Source organism: Hyperolius riggenbachi, chromosome 5, assembly GCF_040937935.1.
Source record: "Hyperolius riggenbachi isolate aHypRig1 chromosome 5, aHypRig1.pri, whole genome shotgun sequence".
NCBI lineage: Eukaryota > Metazoa > Chordata > Amphibia > Anura > Hyperoliidae > Hyperolius > Hyperolius riggenbachi.
This window is the reverse complement of record NC_090650.1, coordinates 332,272,265-332,297,936: the sequence shown is the minus strand read 5'-3', so window position 1 is coordinate 332,297,936 and position 25,672 is coordinate 332,272,265. Positions and strand designations below refer to the sequence as shown.

Here is a 25,672-nt window from a genome sequence, read left to right as displayed (position 1 = left end):
GCTTACAGCTTTACGCCTGTCCATACAGCTGGAAACCCCCAGCTATGCGTTCGATTTCTGTTCATAAAGTGGGGTCTTGAAATTCCACTTCATGTGAGTAGTCTACAGCAGGCTATGCCAGCATGGTGTCTTAAAGTTATCCAAGCAGCTTTTTTTTCTGCACTTATTCTTGGTTTCTAATAACTGTAGGAGCTGCCATTTCCCTCCCCTCTGCCCTTATTTATCCATGGGAAGGTGTGAATGTGACTTCTCTATACTGTCTGAAGAATAGTGTCCTATCCCTCCCCCTGCGCGTGCTAATGAAAGCTTGTGTTTACTCATTGCTACTGTTAAATACAGCAGTCCTTATCTGCCTGCTCTTTCTGCAAACAGCAGGCAGCAGAAATAGGGTAATAAAAGCCTCTAACAAACATTTAAATGTAAAAAGAAGTAGAATGGAATTTTTTAAAGTAATAAGCCTCATTGTTAGCATGCATTTTAGTGGAAACCCAAACTAATAAAATAAAAAAAACAAAAACCAGTTGAACTTACCTAGGCTTCCACCAGACCCCCACAGCCACTCTGTTCCCATGCTGAGACAAACAGATCCTCTGGCCCCCCAGCAGCAACCTACTTTAGTTTCTGGTGACTCAGCCAGTCAATGGTCACTGTGCCTGCACGGCCCTGGCCACGCGAAAGTGGGTGACTGCGGGGGACCAGATGATCTTTTATCCCCGGCGCGGGGACAGGGCAGCTGCAGGGGGCCGGTAGAAGCCCCAGGAAAATTAAACTGACTTATTTTTAATTATTTTAGGTTTCCTTTAAAATGCCATGTGGGCCAAATATGCTGCTCGGTTTACTTTAATCAAGATTACTCTCAGTTCAGAAAATGAATAGTCTGGGCAATGAAATGTGCAGCTAATAGCAGAGTGTTTCAGAATGATTTAGTGTAAAAAGGCAGCTGTTGGTTACTGAGTAAGATATTTTCTTTTATCATTTTTTTTAACAAAATCTTTATGGATAACATATTTAAAATTATTTTGTAAATACATATTAAAGTGTGTTTGAGCTTGGACTTTAACAGTGAAAAAGGAATGTACTAAAAGAAGTTTAACGACCATGGGCCTGATGCACTAATGTCGTGCAGAAACTGTGCACAGCAATATTACCAATACTACCGCAGCAGTGTACCGCGAGTTACGATATTAGCATGACTGGCGGGACTCAAGTTACACAAGCTTTGCTGTGGTAACACACCTTACTCAATCACGTTACTTGGTACTTGAGTACCACGGGTTGCACTAATAGTGTAACTCGCAGTACACTGCTGCAATTGTGCCGGTAAGTATGCTGTCTCTGCACTGCAATATTACTGCTAGTTAGTACATCAGGCCCCATGTATGCAACAGATAATTCCAGCTTACCATCTTCCATGTTTGTTCTCTCCCACAATTCTAGGGACAAGCTGTGCAACGCGAAGAATGTATGGGATAAATGTTCTGCTGACTTGACGGATACTGAAAGCAAGGTTGAGGATGGTAAAAAGCTCTACAGTAAATTATTAAGTGAAAAAGAACAACTTACAGAGAGCGAGGCTTCCTGGAACCGACAAGTGGGTACCTTAGTAACAAAAGGGGAGAATAACTCCTGTTATATTTAGCATACTATTTAGTATTTGTTAAAGGGATCCTGAAGGGAGAGGGATATGATAGCTGACATATTTATTTAATTTTAAAGGATACCTTAGCTCTAATGGGGTTCGAAAAAGGATGCCTACTGTGTGTATGGGGAGCTGTGCAGAGTCTTACCGCACCTCCCATGCCCTGGCATTACCCTCTGCTCTGCTTCAATTTGGCAAGATCTGTGCCTCCTGATTGGTGGGGTTGGCTACCTCCGACCCAGACATACTATGCTGCACATGTGCAGTATGTCCACCAGGGCACCTTACGACTGCACGTGTGCGCCCATGTCATATGGAGTCGCCAGGGACCGCGGGCTTAGGGGGCTGTAGTGGGTATACTGCGCATGTGCAGCATAGTATGTCCGAGTCAGAAGTCACCGACTGCACCGACCAGGAGGCACAAAATGGGCTGAATTGTAGCAGAGCAGAGGGTGATGCCAGGGCACGGGAGGTACGGTTAGACTCTGCACAGCTCCCCAAACACAGAAGGCATCCTTTTTCAAAGAAAAATAACTAAGGTATCCTTTAAACAATACAGTACCAGTTGTCTGGCTATCCTGCTGATCCTCTGCCTCTAATACTTTTAGCCATAGACCCCAATCAAGCATGCAGATCAGGTCTTTCTGACAAAAAAAACTGTCAAGTTTAGCTGCATGCTTGTTTTAGGTGTGTGATACAGACACTACTGACCAGAATGATCAGCAGAACTGCCAGGCAATTAGTATTAAGTAGACAGAGGCGCCAAAAGTATAAAAGATGGTAACATTTTTAAAACATGGAAGTGGTGGGAGGTGGAACCTAAACAGCTCCAAAGGATATGACAAACGAATGTGTCAAGTTATAACACAATTACTTTTATTATAGATACACTCCACAAGATATTGCAACGCGTTTCACGGGCGTGACCCCGCTTCATCAGGCAGTGAGAGGAGGAGCATAAAGCAAATGTCATACACACACACACACGTACACACACACACACACACACACACACACACACACACACACACACACACACACACACACGCTATTGCTTTAATGCTGTTATTATTATTTTTATTATTGATTAATGCCGTCACCTTCCACGGCACTGTACAGAAGTAAAGACTTCTCTCACATTACAAAACAAAGTTTTCAGATCTGTCTTGGTTCTTAATACAGCTATATTATATTTATTGCACAACAACAACATTTTAGATAACATGGTTGAAGACTAGTCAAAGGGCAGGGAAACCTAACCAGTATTACTAGGTAAAACTGGATACCAACACTATAAGAATAAACATTTGATCACTTGACCATATGACCTCTGATTAAATCTGCCAGTTGTCTGTTGTCCCAACATACCTGATTGATTCATTTTCAGTTAATTTTGGGCAGTGTATCTTGTGTTTAATCAGACTAGTTGTTAAATCTCTGTGTGAGTGGGTGAAATAGGAATGGCGGAGGATCAACACCGCCATACTTAAGCATTGTATTGAGCAGCACAACACTTGCAGTTGGATGCTCTTTAGATTTCTCCTGAAATTGATCTAAATCTAGTCTGCCAGGTAGTGTAGGAATTACTATCCGATAGAATTAGAATCAGATAGGGATTGATAGGCTTGGTATATTGGACAATAATTGACCAGTACATGGCTAGGCCATGTCTGTTTTCAACAGACAACATAGTCAAGTGAAAACTAGACTTATTAACAGAGAACCAAGCAGGAGACCAGCATTGTCAAATACAGTTCACAAAGGCTATATGACGGGGTTTTAAATGAACCAAGAGTCTTTTATTCTTCAATTTTCAAATTTCTGCAAGGACTTCCTTTTCCTGGATGCGCTTCTGGGTCCCGGATCTCTTCTAGGAGTGCATTTCTATTGAGTCTACAGATTGCGCTGGGATATTGTCGTTGAACCGACAGTTGATATGTGTGTACACTGTATGCCTCTGAGGAAGCGGTCTTTGACCGTGAAACACGTGTTAGGCAGTCCTTTTTTTTATGATGTGGAGTCCTGTATTGGCTGTCTATGTACTTTGTCCGCAATCTTGCAGAAATTTGAAAATTGAAGAATAAAAGACTCTTGGTTCATTTAAAACCCCGTCATATAGCCTTTGTGAACTGTATTTGACATTGCATTTGGGGTGGAACTATACAATTGTATTTTAAGTGACCTTGTATTGCAGGAGACCAGCATTACAGGAATCAATAAGAATCTTTCTTTAGGTTTTTAAGAGCGTACAGAGCAAGATTAACATTAGCCATCCCGGCGGATCGCTCAAACTCAGTCTTATCACGCGAACGACAGTCTGTACACACGCCCGATTTAGCGGGCGGACGTCTGAACGACGGGACGTTCAAACGACCCGTCGTTCCAAAAAATCAGACGTGTGTATGGGCCTTTAGTGACGCCCGGCATCTACCCCTTTGTGCTCCTACTCACCCTGACTGCCAAAACTGCTTTGTGGTGCTCCGCTTGTCATCCTTCCTCTTCCCTTCATGATAATAGAAGAATTGGTAGGCTCTAGACTAGCAACGGATACAGTAGGTATAGCCTTGACCACAAACTGTCATCCAAGGGATTGAGTCCTAATCCCAGCTGGGCAACAGTCCTCATGTACAAGGTTGAAGGCTCCGGTCCCTCCGCTCAACGGAGCGATCCATGCGGATGGGGTTGGAGGAAGCCCCAGGCACAGTGGGATGCGAAAGTTTGGGCAACCTTGTTAATTGTCATGATTTTCCTGTATAAATCGTTGGTTGTTATGATAAAAAATTTCAGTTAAATATATCATATAGGGGACACACACAGTCATATTTGAGAAGTGAAATTAAGTTTATTGGTTTTACAGAAAGTGTGCAATAATTGTTTAAACAAAATTAGGCAGGTGCATAAATTTGGGCACCACAAAAAGAAATAAATTCAATATTTAGTAGATCCTTGTTTTGCAGAAATTACAGCCTCTAAATGCTTCCTGTAGCTTCCAATGAGAGTCTAAATTCTGGTTGAAGGTATTTTGGAGGTATTTATAAATCTATTTATAATTTAGTCTCTGAGTCTCTTTGAGTTTTTGATCGACTTTGTTGTTCTAATAAGAAACATTCAGGGAAGGTGTTACCAGGATTGTGTAGAATCATTGGGAAACTAAAGGGAGACCAGGAGGCTTATGGTGCAGTATGACAGGTGACCTCGACACACAACACAATGTATGTAGAATTTTAGCAGCCTGCAACCATCAACAGAGCCTATGGGAAGATGCCATCCCCCGCTCGGGTTTCCAGGGGCTTTAGGAACAGGAAACTGGATGGTCACACTCCTAGACCGTTTGTTTTTTAACAAGAACAATCATCCAGTTTACAGGCAGTATGTATGGTCTAATATTATGGTATGAGTATAATATAATTTTATAGCAGAGGTATACAGGCTAACCTCTCCTGAAGTAGTAGTAAGGACTAACCAGAGTGACTGGAAAGTATTTTTATTTAGCACTAAAAGGACATCTACTAAAAACACTAAAATCTGCTAAAAGCACTTTATTTAGCACTAAAGGTACGTCTACTTGCTTTATCCCCAAGCACTTGGCTAGAGTAAAGGGCAAATATTGCATAATTCTCTTTTCTGCTGGACATGAATGAGACCAGTCTGCTTGTCTAGTGTAATCCTGTCCGATGCCCCGTTAGTAGCAGTGATGAGTGTGGATTGTATCATGTAAATTCAGTCTGTTGTGAAAGAAGGAATCAGAATGACTCTAGACTACTAATTTCAGTGCATAGCTCAATGGAATTAACTTCCTTTCAAGCATTAAATTTGAGTTTTGGATTGATAATTTCATATTAGCTGTAAATAAATATAAATTCTGTTCTGCATTTCTACATACTTGTCGAAATAACATTAACTTTGCGAAAGAAAAGACCCATGGTTAATTTACTTTGTCCTCCCATCACATGTTGGATAGTATTCTAGATGAAGGAAATTTATATTGGTGCAATTTATATGTATGGCAAAGTACCAAAAGTTTGAGTCAGACACTTCCCCAGTCCTTTTAAATCCAGTTTTATGTATTTTTTTAATCTAGTTTAAAAATATAAACACAAAAACATGTTTTGCTGAAGTTAAATTTGCCTTTCATGGTAGAAAAAATATATATTTTTCACCATGCGCTCAGAACTGATATTTGCCAGTCTTCCGCGTCATCTCATAACAATCAATTTCTGCAGTGCTGCCTCTTACCTCTACAGTGACCACTTTTTCATCATAAGCCATTGATGAGAGATCTGTATAATGCAAACTGTTTATTAAAGAAAATTACAAATATCCACACGTTAAAACAACCAAAAATAATGCAGCCACTGTGAATAAATCCCAAGTCCTGCAAACGACAACACCAAACTATCAAACTATTAATAAGCAAACTCTGGTTTACAATCCTGCAGCGACAAAGAGAGATGAACCATTAGCTCAGTTGTGGTGATGTGATGGGCCTATACATACTGTGCTTAAAGAGAAACCATGAATTGAACTTCATCCCAATCAGTAGCCTCCCAATCAGTAACTCCCTTTCCCATGAAAAATATTTTCCTTTTTACAAACGGATCATCAGGGGGCTCTGTATGGCTAATATTTTGGTGAAACTCCTCCCACAGTGTGATGTCAGGACCAAGGTTCTGACATCACACTGTGGGAGCCTTGTTGCATTGTGGGATATAACAGCTGTTTACAACTGCCAAAAAAGCAGAATCTCCTTCCACTGACATCACCTGCCAGCAGTAAAAATGTCACCATGTGATAAATGTCAGAATGTAAATCAGGAAGAGGAAAGATTTTACAATGGGCAAACACTGACTAAATCATTTATACATAACCATTGTAAAAATGAGGCACTGTTTTTATTACATTATTTTCACTGGAGTTCCTCTTTATATACCCCCCTGGATACCTCAAAATGTTGTTGTATGCGTCATGTAATGAAGAATAGAAGAACTTAAATAACAACTCCATGACGGTGCCGTTCTTCTCTCATTCAAGTATCGATACACGTCCGAAGTGTGCCCAGATGGAACCTGGCACGTCAGCCAATATTATTAGGAGTGCACATTCCCCACCAACACATCTTACAAGGAGGTACAGGAGGAGTTGTTATGTAAATACTAGTTTTAGCAAAAATATCTTGATAAAAGGTGGTGATCCATACATGACACACATCGGCCCCGTGACTCCTTAACCTGTCCGAAGGGTGTTGGAATCCCACTATGTACTGGGCTGATTATTAATCTTGAATGGTTAGCATCTTAAAACTACACTAATAGCATTACTACAGAGAAAAAATATTGAAGTCTTTGATAGTGTAATAAGAGCTGACTACCTCTTTTGGGTTGCTGTCCTGGAACTCCATTTAAAAAAATTCCCTTACTTCCTGTTCAGACAGGAAATTATTAAATTTGCAAAATATATTTAACCGAATATGAAAGCTGCTGATTAGGAATTGGATAATTGTTCAATGAAGTGTGAAGTCTAACAAACTCTGTCTTGCCTCTTAAGCTACGTCCACACGTCCAAATAGCGCACAACATCCGCACGACCCAACGAACTGCACAACTTGGCGCACCGCACAAAGTGTATGTCCACACGTCTAGACAGATAAATTACCAACTCATATACATACTGCGCACGCAAGCGGAATGACGGACTACACATTCAAAACAAGTACAAGTCGTTTACAAGTTGTTCAAACTACTTGTAAACACACATCAGCTGCACGATAGCAGACCAACATTCCTGTGAGTAGATCCAACAGTTGGATCGGCAGCACTGTAAGGGGACAGCTTAGTGACAAAGCTGTCCCCTCGAGTGGCCCACAATGTGATCCCCTCTCATAGGCTGATGCCTATGAGAGGTTATCACTGATTGGAGTTGGGGGGGGGGGGGAGGAGGGGATGTACATAAAAGAAACATAGGGAAATTTAATTAAGAAAAACATGTTAATTTGTTTTTAAAAAACAAACAAACACTGCAGCAGCTATCAAAACCCACCAACAGAAATCTCTGTTGGTGGGCAGAAAATGGGGGCAGACTCATTTGGCTGCTAAGTTGTTTGGCTGTGCAGCACACTAATAAAGCTGCAGTGTGCTGAATTGTAAAAAATAGCCTGGTCCAGAGGGGATGGGAGTAAGCCTGTGGTCCTCAACTGGTTAACTGACCTATTGAGGAAACAAACAAACTGACAATAACTGCTTTGTCTGCTTTTGTAGCAGTATTGTGCTGCCCTTTCCAGCTAAATGTATATCTCTGAGACCTATTCAGAAAGGCAGATGAAGCAGAGCCACTTTCCTGTTTCATCAAGAAGATTGCCTGCTAAGTAAAAGGATTGTGTTCTTTTTAAGATGGTGCTAAAGAAGGTTTAGGTTCTGCTAAGTGTAGCTCTTTGTGACCTATTCAAAGGGGCAGATGAAGCTGAGCAACTCCGTTTTATTAAGAGTTTTATCTAAATGGATTACCTGTTTATAAAGGCTAATGGACAGAAAACAAAGAGTTGTGGTCAATGGATCATACTCAAAATAGGAGACTGTTAGCAGTGGGGCCCCACAGGGGTCTGTACTGGGTCCAGTGCTCTTCAATTTATTTATTAATGACCTAGTAGATGCAGTAGTGAGCAATGTTGCTATTTTTGCAGATGATACAAAATTGTGCAGAATCATTAACTCTCAGGAAGATAGGGACATAGTTGCAACGGGGTGTGGATAGGATGGCTATATGAGCATATAAATGGCAGATGAAATTCAATGTTGAAAAATGTAAAGTCATGCATTTTGGTCGTACCAATGGTCTAGCACCATACAAAATAAATGGGATACAGTTGGGGATATCAAACTTGGAGAAGGACTTAGGAGTACTCATCAACAACAAGTTAAATAATCGTACTCTATGCCAAACTGCTGCAGCTAAAGCTAACAACATTTTGGGATGCATTAAAAGGGAAATAAAAACTCGAGATGCTAGCATAATATTGCCCCTGTTTAGCTCTCTAGTAAGGCCACATCTGGAATATGGAATTCAGTTCTGGGCACCACATTACAGGAAAGATATTGCAGTTTTAGAGCAGGTGCAGAGACGAGCAACAAAATTGATACGTGGGATGGAAGGTCTCACTTACCAAGAAAGGTTAGATAAACTGGGTTTATTTAGTCTAGAGAAAAGACGCCTTAGAGGGGATCTAATTAACATGTATAAATACATCAGAGGGCAATATAAAAACATGGCGGATGAGCTTTTTGTCCCTAGGCCTTCTCAAAGGACTAGAGGACATGATCTGCGCATGGAGGAAAAACGTTTTAGCCATTTATTTATGAAAGGGTTCTTTACAGTTAGAATGATTAAGATGTGGAATGCATTGCCACAGGAAGTAGTTATGGCAAACTCTATACCAGCATTTAAAGGGGGCTTAGATGCTTTCCTTGCGTTGAAAGACATCCATGGCTACAATTACTAGGTAATGCCTAATGATGTTGATCCAGGGATTTTATCTGATTGCCATCTGGAGTTGGGAAGGAATTTTTTTCCCTTTTGGGGCTAATTGGACCATGCCTTGTAAGGGTTTTTCGCCTTCCTCTGGATCAACAGGGGTATGTGAGGGAGCAGGCTGGTGTTGTACTTTGCTCTCTGGTTGAACTCGATGGACGTATGTCTTTTTTCAACCCAAATAACTATGCAACTATGTAAGAGAAGTGGAGGATGTTAAAAGGTGGTCAGTGGTGTTCTGTTAAGAGAGCTACAGGTAGCTGAGCGCATTGTTTAGTCCAAAGTTGGGGCCAAGTACTCTGCTGTATAGAGCGGGGGACTCCTGTGATCAGGTCAAGAAACCTCTGATCTTGAAGACTGCAGACATCAAATCAACAAATGTTGATTCCGTGTGTTTCACACGCATGATTGCGCGTAAACGTTCATTTATCACGCGGAGTAATCTTTAAGCGGCCAAACCTTTGCGCGCGGCAGATCACGTGATAACTGCTGTGATGGCAGTTATCACGCTGTGAATCGAGCCTTAACTGTACATGGTTTGTTGCAAGCATTATACAGAACTGTATCGGAACCATACAATAAGTTTGGAATAACCTACAGACTTATACAGGAGTTTGACAAAATAATGGAAACGCCTAACATTTTGGCATTATAATCTTTGAACATGCTTTAAGCAATCAAAACTTGACATATGTTAATTTTTTTTGTTTATTATTTTTGTTATATGATATGTTTCATTAAAATAATTTTTTTTTTACAGATATTTAAACCAAAGTTGGTTATAATTTATAAAAATGGCAGATTTCTCAGACTTTCAAAGAGGCCAAATTGTTGGTGCTTGTATGGCAGGCGCTACTGTAACAGAAACTGCCCGAATCCTTGGCATTTCAAGAGGTACTGTCTCAAAAGTAATGACTACCTTTGAAAGAGAAGGAAAAACGTCCTAAGCAAAGCACAGTTGTGGCCGAAAGTCGAAGTTGTCTGAGAGAGAGCGTCGGACTCTAAATATTGTTAGAAAAGCTTGCAAGGCCACGGCTCCTAAAATTACTGCAGAGCTGAATGAACACCTACAGAACCCAATTTCCACAAAAACTGTTAGTCGGGAACTGCACAAATCTGGATTCCATGGAAGAACTGCAATTAGAAAACCTCTGCTCTCAAAGACAAATGTTTCAAAGCGTTTAGAGTGGTGTAGAAACCACCAGAATTGGTCCCTCGAGCAGTGAAAAAAATTTGATTTTCTCTGACAAATCATCGTTTACCTTATTTCCGATCTCCGGCCGAGTGTACGTTTGCATATAGCTGAAAGAAGCATTTCATCCAGACTGCCTTCTCCTAACTGTAGAACATGGCAGGGGTTCTGTGATGATCTGGGGTGCTATTTCTTGGAAATCCGCAGGGCCAATGATTTCCCTTCATGGAAGAATTAACAGCCGAGACTATTTAGGAATTTTGGACCAAGTTCATCCTATGGTTCAAGAACTGTTTCTGGAGGGGAATGCCATCTTTCAAGATGATAATGCCCCAGTCCATACAGCTAGAATTGTTAAAGAATGGCACGGAGAACATTCTGATGCAGTTGAGCATGTCATCTGGCCACCACAATCCCCAGACCTCAACATTATTGAGCATTTATGGTCGTTATTAGAGATTCAAGTAAGAAGTCGATTTCCGCCGCCATCGTCTATAAAACAATTGGAGAGTGTTTTAACTGAAGAATGGGCTAAAATTCCTTTGGAAACAATTCACAATTTGTATGAATCAATGCCTCGGAGAATAGAGCCTGTAATTGCCGCAAAAGGTGGACCTACACCATATTAAAATATATTTTGTTGATTTTCAAGGTGTTTCCATTATTTTGTCTAACACCTGTATATGATTCTGTAGGCTCAATCTGGCATGAAGTCACACAGTTGTTCCCCCTTTGAAATGTATAAAGACAACCTCAGTGTTCAGATCTATTGAACTTCTGGCAGCATTTGTCACTACAAGTAAACACACAAAATAATCAACCTATCTCTCAGCCAGAGAGCAGCAACACAGAGAAGTGTTAAAAAGTCAGCCAGTCAGAGAAAAAATAAGAAATCTGCAAGGACAGCCAAATGGTGTTACGATTCATAAATACTCATGAATCTGTATTTTTTGTTCAAGCCCTTGTTTGGAGTCTGAAGCATTTTCATGAACTTGTATTCAAATGTCCAACGTTCCTTCCAAGATTTGAAATTTCCCCTTAGGATGGTCATTTTCAGATTCCTCATGCTGTGGCCACGTTTGTTCAAATGTAGTCATATTAGGGTACCAAGAGAAAAGTTGATTATTGTGTGTGTTTACTTTTAGTGACAAACGCTGCCAGAAGTTCAGTAGATCTGAACACTGAGGATGTCTTTTTGCATTTCAAAGAGGGAACAACTGTGTGACATCATGTCAGACTGAACCTACAGAATCATATATAAGTCTGTATGTGATTCAAAATTCTTATTGTACGGTTCTGATACAGTTCTGTATAATGTCTGAAGAAGAAATGTAACATTTCGAAAGCTTGCAATAAATCATGTACATTTAGTCATTAAAGGTATCACCAGAATCAACATTTGTTGGTTTGATGTCTGCATTTCTCAGAATCAGAAGATTTTATTTCGCCAAGCACGACTAGGCCGTGCCCGGAATTTTGGCAAGTACAGGGCTAGTGTGAAAAAGAACAGGACATTCGATACAAATACATGTAAGCTGCAAGACAATATAAAGGATACAGTTACAGCAATTGGAGACATTTGAACACGTATACATGTAGTGTGCAGCCGTGCAGTCAGGCTAGGTGCTACCAGTCACCACTTGTCATGGGGGGATGAAGAGAGATCTAAGAGTTCAGATAGTTTACGGCTGAGGGGAAGAAACTGTTCCTGTACCTTGTGGTCCTGGTGTAGATGAATCGGAATCTCCGGCCTAAGGGAAGTCCACTGAAGAAGCGAAAGCCTGGGTGGGACGGATCATTAGCGATTTTTTGAGCTCTGGAGCGCAGTCTAGAGTTGAAGATTAGATCTAGACAGGGGAGTGGTTTCCCGATGATTCTCTCCGCTGATCTGATGACCCTCTGCAGTTTGTGTCTGTCGCTGGTGGAGGAGCCAGCATACCAGACCAGGATGGAGGAGCAGAGGACAGATTCAATTGTGGCAGTGTAGAAGCTCGTCAGAAGCTCGCGGCCCATACCGAACTTCTTTAGTTGGCGTAGGAAAAATAGCCTCTGCTGTGCTTTTTCTGGGTGGAGGTTGTGTTGGCTTCAGGTCCTTAGAGATTGTCGTGCCGAGGAGGCGTGCACAGGGAACGTTCTCAACTACCGTGCCATCAATGCTGATCAGGGGTGGAGTGGTAGCGTTTCCTAAAGTCAATGATCATCTCAACCGTTTTTGCAGTGTTGAGGACCAGGCCGTTCTCCTTACACCAGTGGCAAATTCTGTCAACCTGGTGGCGATACTCCTGCTCATCATTCCCAGAGATGAGGCCAACAATGGTGGTGTCATCAGCGAACTTGATGACTTAGACGGAGTTCGCAGTGGACCTGCAATTGTTAGTGTATAGGGAGAATAGAAACGGCGACAGTACACATCCTTGAGGGGCCCCTATGTTGGTGGTCCTCGTTTGAGAGATGATAGTATCCAGCTTGACGACCTGAGTTCTGTTACTTAGGAAGTCTGTGATCCAGAGGCGGAGGGTAGGGTGGACCCCAAGGGCAGCAAGATTCTCTTGAAGTATTTGGGGGCTGATGGTGTTAAACGCCGAGCTAAAGTCGGAAGTAGAAGGATCCTGGCGTATGAGTCAGGTCTATCCAGGTGTTCATTTACGAGCTTCAGGCAGATGTTTATAGCGTCGTCAGTAGACCTGTTGACTCTATACGCAAACTGAAACGGGTCCAGCAGGGACTCAGTGGATAGCTTCAGGAGGGGCAAAACCAAGTTTTAAAAGGTTTTCATGATGACCGATGTGAGAGCCACCGGCCTGAAATTGTTGAGGTCTGAGACACCATGTTTTTTGGGGACAGGGATGATTGTGGACCTCTTGAAGCAAGCAGGGACCCTGCCTTCCTGGATGGATTTGGTGAAGATGGATTAGAGAATAGGAGCAAGCTGCTGCACACAGGTTTTCAGACAGGCTGGTGACACTCCATCTGGGCCTGCTTTCCTTGCATTAATCCCTGAGAGGTGTTTCCTGACATCGTCCTCATTCACCGCTAGGGGGGTGGGCTTGGATGTGGGGGTGCTAAGTCAGAGGAGGTGGCAAGGGGCTCTTGGGACCTTGCTGGGACCGGTAGGTTCTCAAATCTGCAATAGAACTCACTGAGGTTCTCAGCGAGCTCGGTGCTGGGAGTTGCATGCTGGGGTGGGGGCTTGTAGTTCGTGGCAGCCTTAAGCCCCTTCCAGACAGTTCGTGTGTCCCTTGAGGAGAAATTCTGTTCCAGTTTTACAGTGTAGTTCTTTTTGGTGGCCCTCAGTTCCTTGTTTAGGGTGTTTTTAGCCCTCCTATACTCCTCCTGGTTACCAGACTTGAACGCCAGTTCCTTGCTTCTGCGCAGATGCCGAAGTTTATTGGAGAGCCATAGTTTGTCGTTCGGGTAGTGTTTGCGGATTTTTGTTGGTACACACTGGTCCTCACAGAAGCTGATGTACGAGGATACAATGTCTGCCCACTCATCTAAGTTTGTTGCTTCCAGAGCCTTCCAGTCCGTATAGTCGAAGCAGGCTTGAAGTTGTAGTTTAGCCTCCTCCAACCATACTTTGCTGGATCTTAGGACTGGTTTTGCAGTTTCCAGGCGTCTCCTGTAGGTGGATATCAGGTGAATGATGCAGTGGTTCGATGAACCTAGTGCTGCCCACGGGGTTGTCTTGTATGCATCTTTCAGGAACGTATAGCAGTGGTCCAGTGTGTTGGCACTTCTAGTGGGGCAGCAGACATGCTGGTTGTAGCGCGGCAGTTCTTGGCGTAGGTTGGCCTTGTTGAAGTCCGCCAAGATAATGAATAACGAGTCCTGAAGGGACGACTCCCACTGTGTGATGGTATCGCTGAGCATGCGCAGGGCTGTATTGACATCAGCGTCAGGAGGAATGTACACCCCAACAAGGACATAGGAGGAACATTTCTGTTCCTAGACTTACACCGGACCACACTTCACTTGCGATCTTGAAAACTAAAAATCTAACCTACTGAAGCCTAAAAAAAAAATCAGATTCTGGGGTCTGACCACTGATATCTCTACTCTTCCTTCAGATGATTGTGTAGACCTTGTTACTGAGACTGCTGTAACTTGTCTGGTATACTTATGAAAACTAACTTCCTGGGACTTGAATTTTGCCAGCTGTGCTGCAGGCAACATAGATTGTGGAGACTTTAATCTTGCTATTAGGACCACTGTGACTGTGCAGTAGAAAGGATCCGCCACATGAGCTGGGCAGAAGAAGCCATACCTATTCAGCCAAGTGCTACTGTGCAGGCCTGAGCCGCCTGTGCGGTGCGGTGAGCTCCGTCAAAAAAAGCTTTTGAAGAGAGGCTTAGGGGGTTCCCAGTCCTACAACAGTGAGGAAGAGGGGAACAGTGGAGCTGTCTGGATTATCCAGAGGTTTTCCTCTATGTAGGTAAGTACCCATTTGGGGCACTATTTTTCATTACAGGTACGCAAGTTTTACAGAATGTTCTAGAATATCCAACACAGGATGGTCTTATTTTCTTTGAAAACAATACAACTATACAGGATCTTCTCAAAAAATTAGCATATTGTGATAACGTTCATTATTTTCTGTAATGTACTGATAAACATTAGACTTTCATATATTTTAGATTCATTACACACAACTGAAGTAGTTCAAGCCTTTTATTGTTTTATTATTGATGATTTTGGCATACAGCTCATAAAAACCCAAATTTCCTATCTCAAAAAATTAGCATATTTCATCCGACCAATAAAAGAAAAGTGTTTTTAAAACAAAAAAAAGTCAACCTTCAAATAATTATGTTCAGTTATGCACTCAATACCTGGTCGGGAATCCTCTTGCAGAAATGACTGCTTCAATGCGGCGTGGCATGGAGGCAATCAGCCTGTGGCACTGCTCAGGTGTTATGGAGGCCCAGGATGCTTTGATAGCGGCCTTAAGCTCACCCAGAGTGTTGGGTCTTACGTTTCTCAACTTTCTATTCACAATATCCCACAGATTCTCTATGGGGTTCAGGTCAGGAGAGTTGGCAGGCCAATTGAGCACAGTAATACCATGGTCAGTAAACCATTTACCAGTGGTTTTGGCACTGTGAACAGGTGCCAGGTCATGCTGAAAAATTAAATCTTCATCTCCATAAAGCTTTTTAGCAGATGGAAGCATGAAGTGCTCCAAAATCTCCTGATAGCTAGCTGCATTGACCCTGCCCTTGATAAAACAGTGGACCAACACCAGCAGCTGACATGGCATCCCAAACCTTTACTGACTGTGGGTACTTGACACTGGACTTCAGGCATTTTGGCATTTTCCTCTCCCCAGTCTTCCTCCAGACTCTGGCACCTTGATTTCCGAATGACATGTAAAAGTTGCTTTCATCCGAAAAAAGTACTTTGGACCACTGAGCAACAGTCCAGTGCTGCTTCTCTGTAGCCCAGGTCTGGCGCTTCTGCCGCTGTTTCTGGTTCAAAAGTGGGTTCATGCTTCCATCTGCTGAAAAGCTTTATGGAGATGAAGATTTCATTTTTCTGCACGACCTGGCACCTGCTCACAGTGCCAAAACCACTGGTAAATGGTTTACTGACCATGGGATCACTGTGCTCAATTGGCCTGCCAAATCTCCTGACCTGAACCCCATAGAGAATCTGTGGGATATTGTGAAGAGAAAGTTGAGAGACGCAAGACCCAACACTTTGGATGAGCTTAAGGCTGCTATCGAAGCATCCTGGACCTCCATAACACCTGAGCAGTGCCACAGGCTGATTGCCTCCATGCCACGCCGCATTGAAGCAGTCATTTCTGCAAAAGGATTCCCGACCAAGTATTGAGTGCATAACTGAACATAATTATTTGAAGGTTGACTTTTTTTGTTTTAAAAACACTTTTCTTTTATTGGTCGTATGAAATATGCTAATTTTTTGAGATAGGAAATTTGGGTTTTCATGAGCTGTATGCAAAAATCATCAATATTAAAACAATAAAAGGCTTGAACTACTTCAGTTGTGTGTATTTGAATCTAAAATATATGAAAGTCTAATGTTTATCAGTACATTACAGAAAATAATGAACTTTATAACAATATGCTAATTTTTTGAGAAGATCCTGTATTTAGTGCTACATTTTGGCTGGTACATGTCTTATTTTTTCCTGTACATTTAGAACTGTAAAGGGACAGTTTTTTTACATTGCTATGACAGGAACTTGTTGTATCACATGTTTTTTTTTAAACAGCCTAAACTGTTGGATAACAGTTGGATCCCTTTAAAGAGGAACTCCAGTGAAAATAATGTAATAAAAAAGTGCTTCATTTTTACAATAATTATGTATAAATAATTTAGTCAGTGTTTGCCTATTGTAAAAAAAAAAAAAATCCCTGATTTACATTCTGACATTTATCTCATGGTGACATTTTTACTGCTGGCAGGTGATGTAGCTGCTGCTTGCTTATTCTCAGTTGGAAACAGCTGTAAACAGCTATTTCCCACAATGCAACAAGGTTCACAGACAGGAAACTGCCAGGATCATGGTCCTCAGAGTTTCTTGTGCGAGGGGATTCACCACAATATCAGCCATACAGAGCCACCTGATGATCCATTTGTGAAAAGGAATAGATTTCTCAGGGGAAAGTGGGTATCGGCTACTGATTGGGATGAAGTTCAATTCTTGGTCACGGTTTCTCTTTAAGTTGGGTGCACTTATTTTTTTAGGACATAGTTGGGTGGAATTTTGCTATATAGCTTATTTCTCCACTGTGGTAATTGTACCAAAATATGCCCATGAAAGCAAAAAGATTTTTCTGTAATTTTACTATTGCCATCCTTATTTTCTATTAAGAATATCAAAAATTCTGTAAGATAAAAATGTTGAAACCATGAGAGCAAAACTTGCTCCAGTGCTAAAGCACTTAAAAACATTCAACTTTGCTAAAATAATGGGTGAAATAATGCATTGTTTACCAAAAGCCATGTCACAGGAATTGTTAGTGTAGTTCCTCTTGTAATGGTTTGTGCAAGGTCTCCTAGGTCAGTTTAGTAGCAATGAACAATAATGAATACTCTAACGCAGTGCTTTGCTTTTGTTTGTGCTTGCGGTTTTTGTTAAACTGCCGAATAATGCATATGTTGAAGAACATATGATAAGTGTAAGGTTGAAAGCAATTTCAGTAACCCAAGACGTGTTTAGTGCTTTAATAAAGGGAGGTGGAAGTTACAACTGATTGGCTCATGTTTTATATCATCTGGCTGTGAAGGATAAAAAGCAGCCACAGCATCTTCTGTGACTAAGAACTAATTTAAATTAGGACACAGAACAAGAGGCATTAAGTCCAGTAAGCAATCATTTCCACTTCACAGTGGACCTTCTAAACGCTTTACTAGGGAGAAATTACTTTTAAGCTGAGTAACACAAAACTATGCTATCTAAACAAAACAATGTAGTGTTCTGTGTATCACACATAATGATTATGCATGTGGGAATGATTATGTACATTATTACTAATATTATTATTGCGTATCTATATAATACTGACATGTTCAGTGCTTTACATGGAATAGTCATGTCACTAAAGGTTCTCATTAATTGTGCAAGTTTTAGCAAACGATCATGTTTTCGATGTGATCGTTAAGATTAAAGTGGACGCAAACCAAACATTTTTTTTTTAATTCAAAATATTTAGTTGCACCACTCTGACACATACAAAGAGAAATCAACACTCCTTCAAGCCTATGAGCATTTCAGTGCATGCTTTTCACCCATCTCTTTTCATAAGTAGTGTTATACAGGTGGCAGCCATTAGCAATTCCTCCTTTGCCGGACACCACCTACTCCACCAGTCTGCCAGATTCTGTCCCGGCAATATGAAAGGAAGGGATGGGTTCCTCCAATAAATGTAAAATGCTTTATATTTGTCATCATGCAGCTGAAAAAAGGCTGCTATTTATTATAATTTAGAAAATAGATTTTATTTCTGAAATCTTGTATTTTTAATTTAGGTCCACTTTAAGAGAGAGTATTATATTCAATCACTCCACAGCATTAAAGAATTTAAAAGATTCCTGATACTGCAACTAGTTGTGATCATGTGTCTGAATCAAAACTGCCGCATGTGTGGCACTTTTTGCAGCCTAACTGCGCTAAGGGGCCCAAAGTCCAATGAGCACCTTTAGGCTTTACAGGGGTGCTTACAATTAGGCACCCCCCCCCCAAAATGCCAGGACAGTAAACACACCCCACAAATGACCCCATTTTGGAAAGTAGACACTTCAAGGTATTCAGAGAGGAGCATAGAGAGTCCGTGGCAGATTTCATTTTTTTTTGTCGCAAGTTAGCAGAAATGGAAACTTTTTTTTTTGTCACAAAGTGTCATTTTCCGTTAACTTATGACAAAAGATAAAATCTTCTATGAACTCACCATGCCCCTCAGTGAATACTTTAGGATGTCTTCTTTCCAAAATGGGGTCATTTGGGGGGTATTTATACTATCCTGGAATTTTAGCACCTCATGAAACATGACAGGTGGTCAGAACAGTCAGAGATGCTTCAAAATGGGAAAATTCACTTTTGGCACCATAGTTTGTAAACACTATGGGCCTGATTCACAAAGCGGTGCTAACAGTTAGCACACTGGTGAAAAGCTCTTTATCATGTCTAAACTCAGTTTAGGCATGATAAGTTTAGGTGTGATAAGTTTAGGCATGATAAGTTTAAGCACCAACTGGGTTAGCACCGCAGTGCACAGCTGATCAAAAGTTTTGCGCTAGCAAAGTCTGGTGCACTTCGCATAGAGTTTAATGGCGCTTCTTTGCGTGCAGGACTTTGCGTGCGATCTAAACTTATCTAAACTTAGCATGCCTAAACTTATCACACCTAAACTTATCACGCCTAAACTGGCTTTTCACCAGCTTGGTGCAATGGTTATCATGCCTAAAGTCTCTAACTGGGTTAGCACCGCTTTGTGAATCGAGCCCTATAATTTTTACCCAAACCAATAAATATACACTGAATGGATTTTTTTTTATCAAAGACATGTAGCAGAATAAATTTGGACAAAAATTTATACAGAAATTTTACTTTATTTGAAAAATGTCAGCACAGAAAGTAAAAAAAAACATTTTTTTGACAAAATTCATGCCTTTTTTGATGAATATAATAAAAACTAAAACTCGCAGCAGCAATCAAATAGCACCAAAAGAAAGCTGTATTTGTGACAAGAAAAGGAGGTAAACTTCATTTAGGTGGTAGGTTGTATGACCGAGCAATAAACTGTGAAAGCTGCAGTGGTCTGAATGGAAAAAAAGGCTCTGGTCCCTAAGGGGCGAAAAGACTGTGGTCCTCAAGTGGTTAAACTGTAATTTTTAGTTTAGAGTTAGAGTTTAAAAACCATCTTTCATTTGCGTTTTTAGAATAGATTTATTCAAAAACCTTCTTTTTTGACTTGTTCCCATAGTGGGAACAAGTCAAAAAAGAAGGTTTTTGAGAAAATCTATTCTCTGACACTGAAGCGAAAAAAAAATTATGATATAATGATTTGTATGTGTAGTACCGCTAAGAAATAAAACATTAGGTGAAGATATATGAGTCTAATATTGTTTCCAGTACAGGAAGAGTTAAGAAATTTCAGTTGTTATCTATGCAAAAGAGCCACTGATCTCTACGACTTTCAAAGTCGCAGAGAGCTCTGTCTTCTGAAGCTTATTATCTCAAGTGTCTTTCAATGTATTTTACTTTTCTCTGCAGAGTAAAGTTCAAAAGTTCACTAGCCTGCTCTGTAAAATCATTTAAAATGCTGAGTAGTGTGTAAACTTCTTTCCTGAGTTCAGGTCCACTTTAACCTTTTGGGAACCAGGCATGGGTTATGTCATAGCAGACACGTACACTCTTGTATACTTGGAAAGCCCTTGTGGTCACTTGATTTTTAGATCATGTGGCTTTATGCTATACTGGAACTTATAGCAGAAATCCTCTGCTATCTATCCTGCCTTCCAACACTGCGTATGTAAATGCCTGTCAAAATTTGATTTGGGCACAGGGAGAAGCCGAGAGACAGTTCTCCCTGTGCTTTTTTGTGTTTCTTCCCTGTGTAAATTATGACACCAACTCTTTAGTCTTGGCCATGGTGGGTTGTTCTAAATCTGATTGATTGCTTTTATAGAGGTCTTGTAACAAGCTGGGATTAAGAGTACTCACTTAATTTTTTCCTAATCTCTGCTCTTTACCTGTATACAGTGAAGACATCTGGGAGCCTGAAATGCTGCTTGATAGGGGATCAACTACCTAGTTCACTCTTTTACAATTCATATCAAGCTCAGATTTTGGGGCACTGGGCTTTTGAGGGTTTATTTGTTGTTATTCGGTCTCTCACAACTTTAATGTCATGATCGGTGTCAGCACGCAGAGAGAATCTGATTATTGGCGATCTGCAGTATCACCAAGAATGCAGATGTATACCCGATTATTGATGATCTGCAGTATCACCGATAATCCGATATATTGCTAACCTCTGGACACCAGCAAAAGAACACAATGAAAACAGTAATATATCAGGAAGTGTGGAAATGTCCACCACACGGCAATTCCTCAGAGGTGTGGTTACCTCTAAATGGGAACCCCGTGAGTGAGATCCTCTAACCAGGCAGAGTGAGGAATCTCGACCCCCAGCAGTAATCGTCTGCTTGGGGCAGGCGTCTCGGAGAGGAAAGCCTCAGAGATAACCCTCCAGTGGGAGACGCTCCACTGAAGGGAGAAAGGTCAGACAGGCAAGGGTTTGGCAACAGAGATGACGGCGGCAGTACAGGAGCGAAAGGCAGAAGAGTAATCGGGAAACAGGCAGAGGTCGGCAACAAGGATCAGATAGGCAAAGGTACAAGATCAGCAAGAGATAGAGTAGTCAGGGATAGCGAGAGTCAAAACACAGATCAATATTCAACAATATTCCTAAGCTAAGGTGTGAAATCCTTAGTATAAACACCAGGGAACTGCACTAAGGTCTGAGCGCTAACACAGAATGTATTCACGACAGCAGACAGTGAGTAATTGACATCTGTGGGCTTAAATGCAGAAGCCCTGTTCCACCAACCCGCCCAGGGGGCTGGAACCAAGGTCAGCCTGTGATTGGTTGGCTGAGGTCAGCTGATCACCGGATCAGCTGACCCATCCACGGAGAAGGTAAATGTCCTGCCGCCACGCACGCGTGCGCATGACCCTCTGCACATCAGTGAGGACAGGTCCCCGGTCAGCGCACACTCGCGCACGGAAGTCCGCCGGCTGGATTGCGGGGCCCGCCGTCATATCGTCAGGCGCGGCGGCAACTGCCCTGCTCTGTACCGGCGGCTCCGTATGCGAGTCGGAAGCCGCCGGCTGGGAAGCGGAGGCTGCTGCCCTACGCGGCGGCGGCACCGCTATTCCTTACAGTACCCCCCCCTTGAGGAGTGGACTCCGGACACTTCCTACCTGGCTTCTCAGGATGTAACTGATGGAACCTCTTTTTTAATTTCTCAGCGTGCATGCGACTCTCTGGTACCCAAGATCTGTCCTCCACCCCATACCCTTTCCAATGGACCAGATACTGTACGAAATTCTGTACCAGCCGGGAATCCAAAATTTTCCCAACCTCATACTTAGTCTGGCCCTCCACTACCACTGGGGGGGGGGGGGGGGGGAGAGGAATACACATACACTGCTGGTTTCAACAAGGAAACATGGAATGATCTCCCACCTCTCATGCTGGCTGGGAGATCAATCACATACGAGACCTCATTGATCTTTTTGGCCACCGGATAAGGCCCTATGAACTTGGGCCCCAACTTCTTGTCAGCCTGTTTCTTTTGATTCTGGAAGGCTACTCCCAAATTCTCCTTTACTTGTCCCCAAAGTTTCTATAAAACCTTCTGCCAATCTTCCAGGGCTGGGAAGGGAGAGGAACACACCGGCAATGGGGAAAATTTAGGAGACCTCCCTGACACCACCTGAAAAGGGGACAAGCCTGTTGAAGCGCTTTTCAGGTTGTTGTGTGCAAACTCAGCAAAGGGTAAAAATTTAACCCACTCCGTTTGTGCATCTGCCACATAGCACCTCAGGAATTGTTCCAGTGACTGATTAACCCTTTCGGTCTGCCCGTTGGTCTGTGGGTGATACCCAGACGAGAAGGACAGGTTCATACCCAAATTATGGCAAAAAGCCCTCCAAAATTTTGATACAAATTGGACTCCTCTATCCGACACCACATCATCTGGAATCCCATGTAATCGGAAGACGTGCTGTATGAAGAGGTCGGCTAAGTCTTGAGCTGATGGAAAACCTTTAAGAGGAACAAAGTGGGCCATCTTGCTGAACCTGTCCACGATCACCCATATCACCGTCATACCTTCCGACTTGGGAAGCTCGCCAATGAAGTCCATGGACAGGTGGGTCCATGGTTCGCTTGGAACTGGCAAGGGTTGTAAGGTACCCACTGGAGCCTGGCGAGACGGTTTACTCATGGCACACACCACACACTCTCTGACGAATTCCCTGCAATCAGATGCCAATGAAGGCCACCAAACACACCTTGTGAGTAGATCTAGAGTGCGGGTGACCCCTGGGTGACCTGTGTTCTTATGGACATGGAATAGCTGCATGATTTGCAAACAGAACGGAAGTGGAACAAAGAGAACCCCTTCCGGTTTCCCTTCTGGGGTATCTAGCTGGTGAGGCGCCAGTGTGACTGCCCAGTCCTCCCAGGTTTCAGTGGCTGCCAGCACCACCTTGTGTGGTACAATGCTCTCGGGGAGTGCGGGCTGAGCTGTCTCCGGTTCAAAACATCTGGAGAGAGCGTCCGCTTTAATGTTCTTGGAACCTGGAGTGTACGTGATAATAAATCTAAAACGCGAGAAAAATAGGGACCAGCGGGCCTGAGGAGGAGTGAGCCTCTTAGCCCCTTCAATGTACTCCAGGTTCTTATGGTCAGTATATACAGTAATGGTGTGTTCTGCACCTTCCAGCCAATGGTGCCATTCCTGGAAAGCTAACTTGACGGCCAACAGTTCCCTGTTGCCCACATCATAGTTTCTCTCAGCAGGAGAAAACCTGCGTGAGAAATTGGCACAAGGATGTGTCTTGCCCTGCAGACCCGAGCGCTGAGACAGCACAGCCCCCACCCCGATCTCTGAGGCATCTACCTCTACTATGAAGGGAAGAGCGATGTTAACATATCTCAGTATGGGTGCTGAGCAAACCAGTTTCTTCAGGGTATTGAATGCGGCCTGGGCCTCCGATGACCACTGATAAGGGTCAGCCTCTTTCTTGGTTAGACTAATCAGAGGGGCTACTACCGAAGAAAATCCCTTAATAAATCTCCGGTAGTAGTTAGCGAAACCGAGAAATCTCTGAAGTGCCTTTAAACCCACCGGTTGCGGCCACTTAAGGACAGCCGAAACCTTTCTCTGGGTCCATAGAGAGCCCTGACGTTGAGATGATGTATCCCAGAAAAGGAATTTGAGTGACCTCAAAAAGGCATTTCTCTAGTTTTGCATACAATAGGTTTTGTCTCAACCTCTTCAACACATATTTGACATGCTTGTGATGTTTTACGAGGTTTAGAGAGAAAATCAATATGTCATCGAGATATACCACGACAAACCTCCCCAACACCTCCCTGAAGACCTCGTTAATCAAGTCCTGGAAGACAGCCGGGGCGTTACACAACCCGAAGGGCATAACCAGATACTCGTAATGCCCGTCGGGTGTATTGAAGGCCGTCTTCCATTCATCACCAGCCCTAATGCGCACCAGGTTGTATGCCCCACGTAGGTCCAATTCTGAAAAAATAGTGGCATTAGTAATCAGGCCAAAGAGATCGTCTATCAGAAGTAATGGATAGTGATTCTTGATGGTGATCTTGTTTAGACCTCGGTAGTCAATACAGGGTCTAAGGCCACCATCTTTCTTTTTAACGAAAAAAAAACCCGCCCCGGCCGGTGACCGAGAAGGGCGGATGAACCCCTTTGCCAGGTTCTCCGTAATGTACTCTCGCATTGCCTGTTTCTCCGGACCAGAAAGATTATAAAGATGACCCCTAGGAGGCATACAACCAGATCTTAGGTCGATAGGACAGTCGAAACTCCGATGTGGTGGAAGTTTATCAGCGGATTTAGGACAAAACACATCCGCAAACTCAGCATACTGTGCGAGTATCCCCTTGACCTCTACCTTGGCAGCACACATGGCAATCCTCCCCAAACAATGGGTATGGCAATAAGGTAACCAGCTGAGTAACTGACCTGAGGCCCAATCTATCTGTGGGGAATGGAGCTGTAACCAGGACATGCCAAGAATAACGGTGGAGGTTGCCATGCGCAAAACAAGAAACTGTAGACTCTCCTTATGTAGAACCCCTATAGTACATGACAACCTTGGGGTCTGAGAGAGAGGTGATCTACACTGTAGAGGAGAGTCATCTACTGCGGTGACAACTATTTGTCGGTCTAAGGGCTGTAAGGGAACCCCCAGTCCTTTCACAAATTCGTAAACTACAAAATTGGTTGCGGACCCAGAGTCCACAAAAGCTGCAGTACAAACAGAAAAATTCCCCCAGGAAATGGAACACGGGAGAAGTAACCGATTATTCTGACTTAGAGGTAAGTTCTGTGCGTCTAGGGTATTACCTCTAACTACACCTAGACAGCAGCGTTTCCCGATTTCCTGGGGCAATTTTGAGCAATATGACCCTGCTCTGCACAATATAAACAAAGGTTCTCTGCCCTTCTACGCTCTTTCTCGGCTCGAGTCAACCGAGAATGTCCGATTTGCATCGATTCGTCGGTAGCAGGAGCAGGTGATGAGAACACATGAGAAAAAACTCTCACTGCATTCCTGCCTCTCGATTGGCGCTGATAGCGCAATCTACGGTCCGCCCGTATCGCCAAAGAAATGGCGTCATCCATGGACTTGGGCTCTGGGTGTCCCAACATTAATTCAGATACTGCGTCTGATAGGCCTGACAGAAAACAGTCTAACAAGGCGTAAGACCCCCACCTAGATGACACAGCCCACTTTCTGAACTCTGCCGCGTAAACCTCGACCGTGTCTCGACCCTGCCTGAGAGTTTTGAGCTTCCTCTCGGCAGTGATCGAGGCATCCGGATCATCATAAATTATAGCCATTGATTTGAAAAATTCCTCAACTGACGTGAGAGCCGTATCCTCGGGTGGAAGGCCATATGCCCAGGTTTGTGTATCCCCGGACAATAAGGTCTTAATAAAAGTCACCCTTTGCTGCTCAGAACCTGACTGGGTAGGTCGTAACTCAAAATAAGATAAAACCCGGTTACGAAAATTCTGGA

General features: G+C 42.8%; 1 protein-coding gene across 2 annotated transcripts in view; it reads left to right on the top strand.

Annotated features, from left to right (window-relative positions):
• CCDC178 (coiled-coil domain containing 178) overlaps positions 1-25,672 on the top strand; it is a 392,130-nt gene that overhangs the window by 93,230 nt on the left and 273,228 nt on the right. For both annotated transcript variants that reach the window (XM_068237320.1, XM_068237319.1), the window contains one exon: positions 1,438-1,591. In XM_068237320.1, the coding sequence (XP_068093421.1) occupies positions 1,438-1,591 (154 nt within the window). The remainder of the gene's footprint in view (positions 1-1,437; positions 1,592-25,672) is intronic.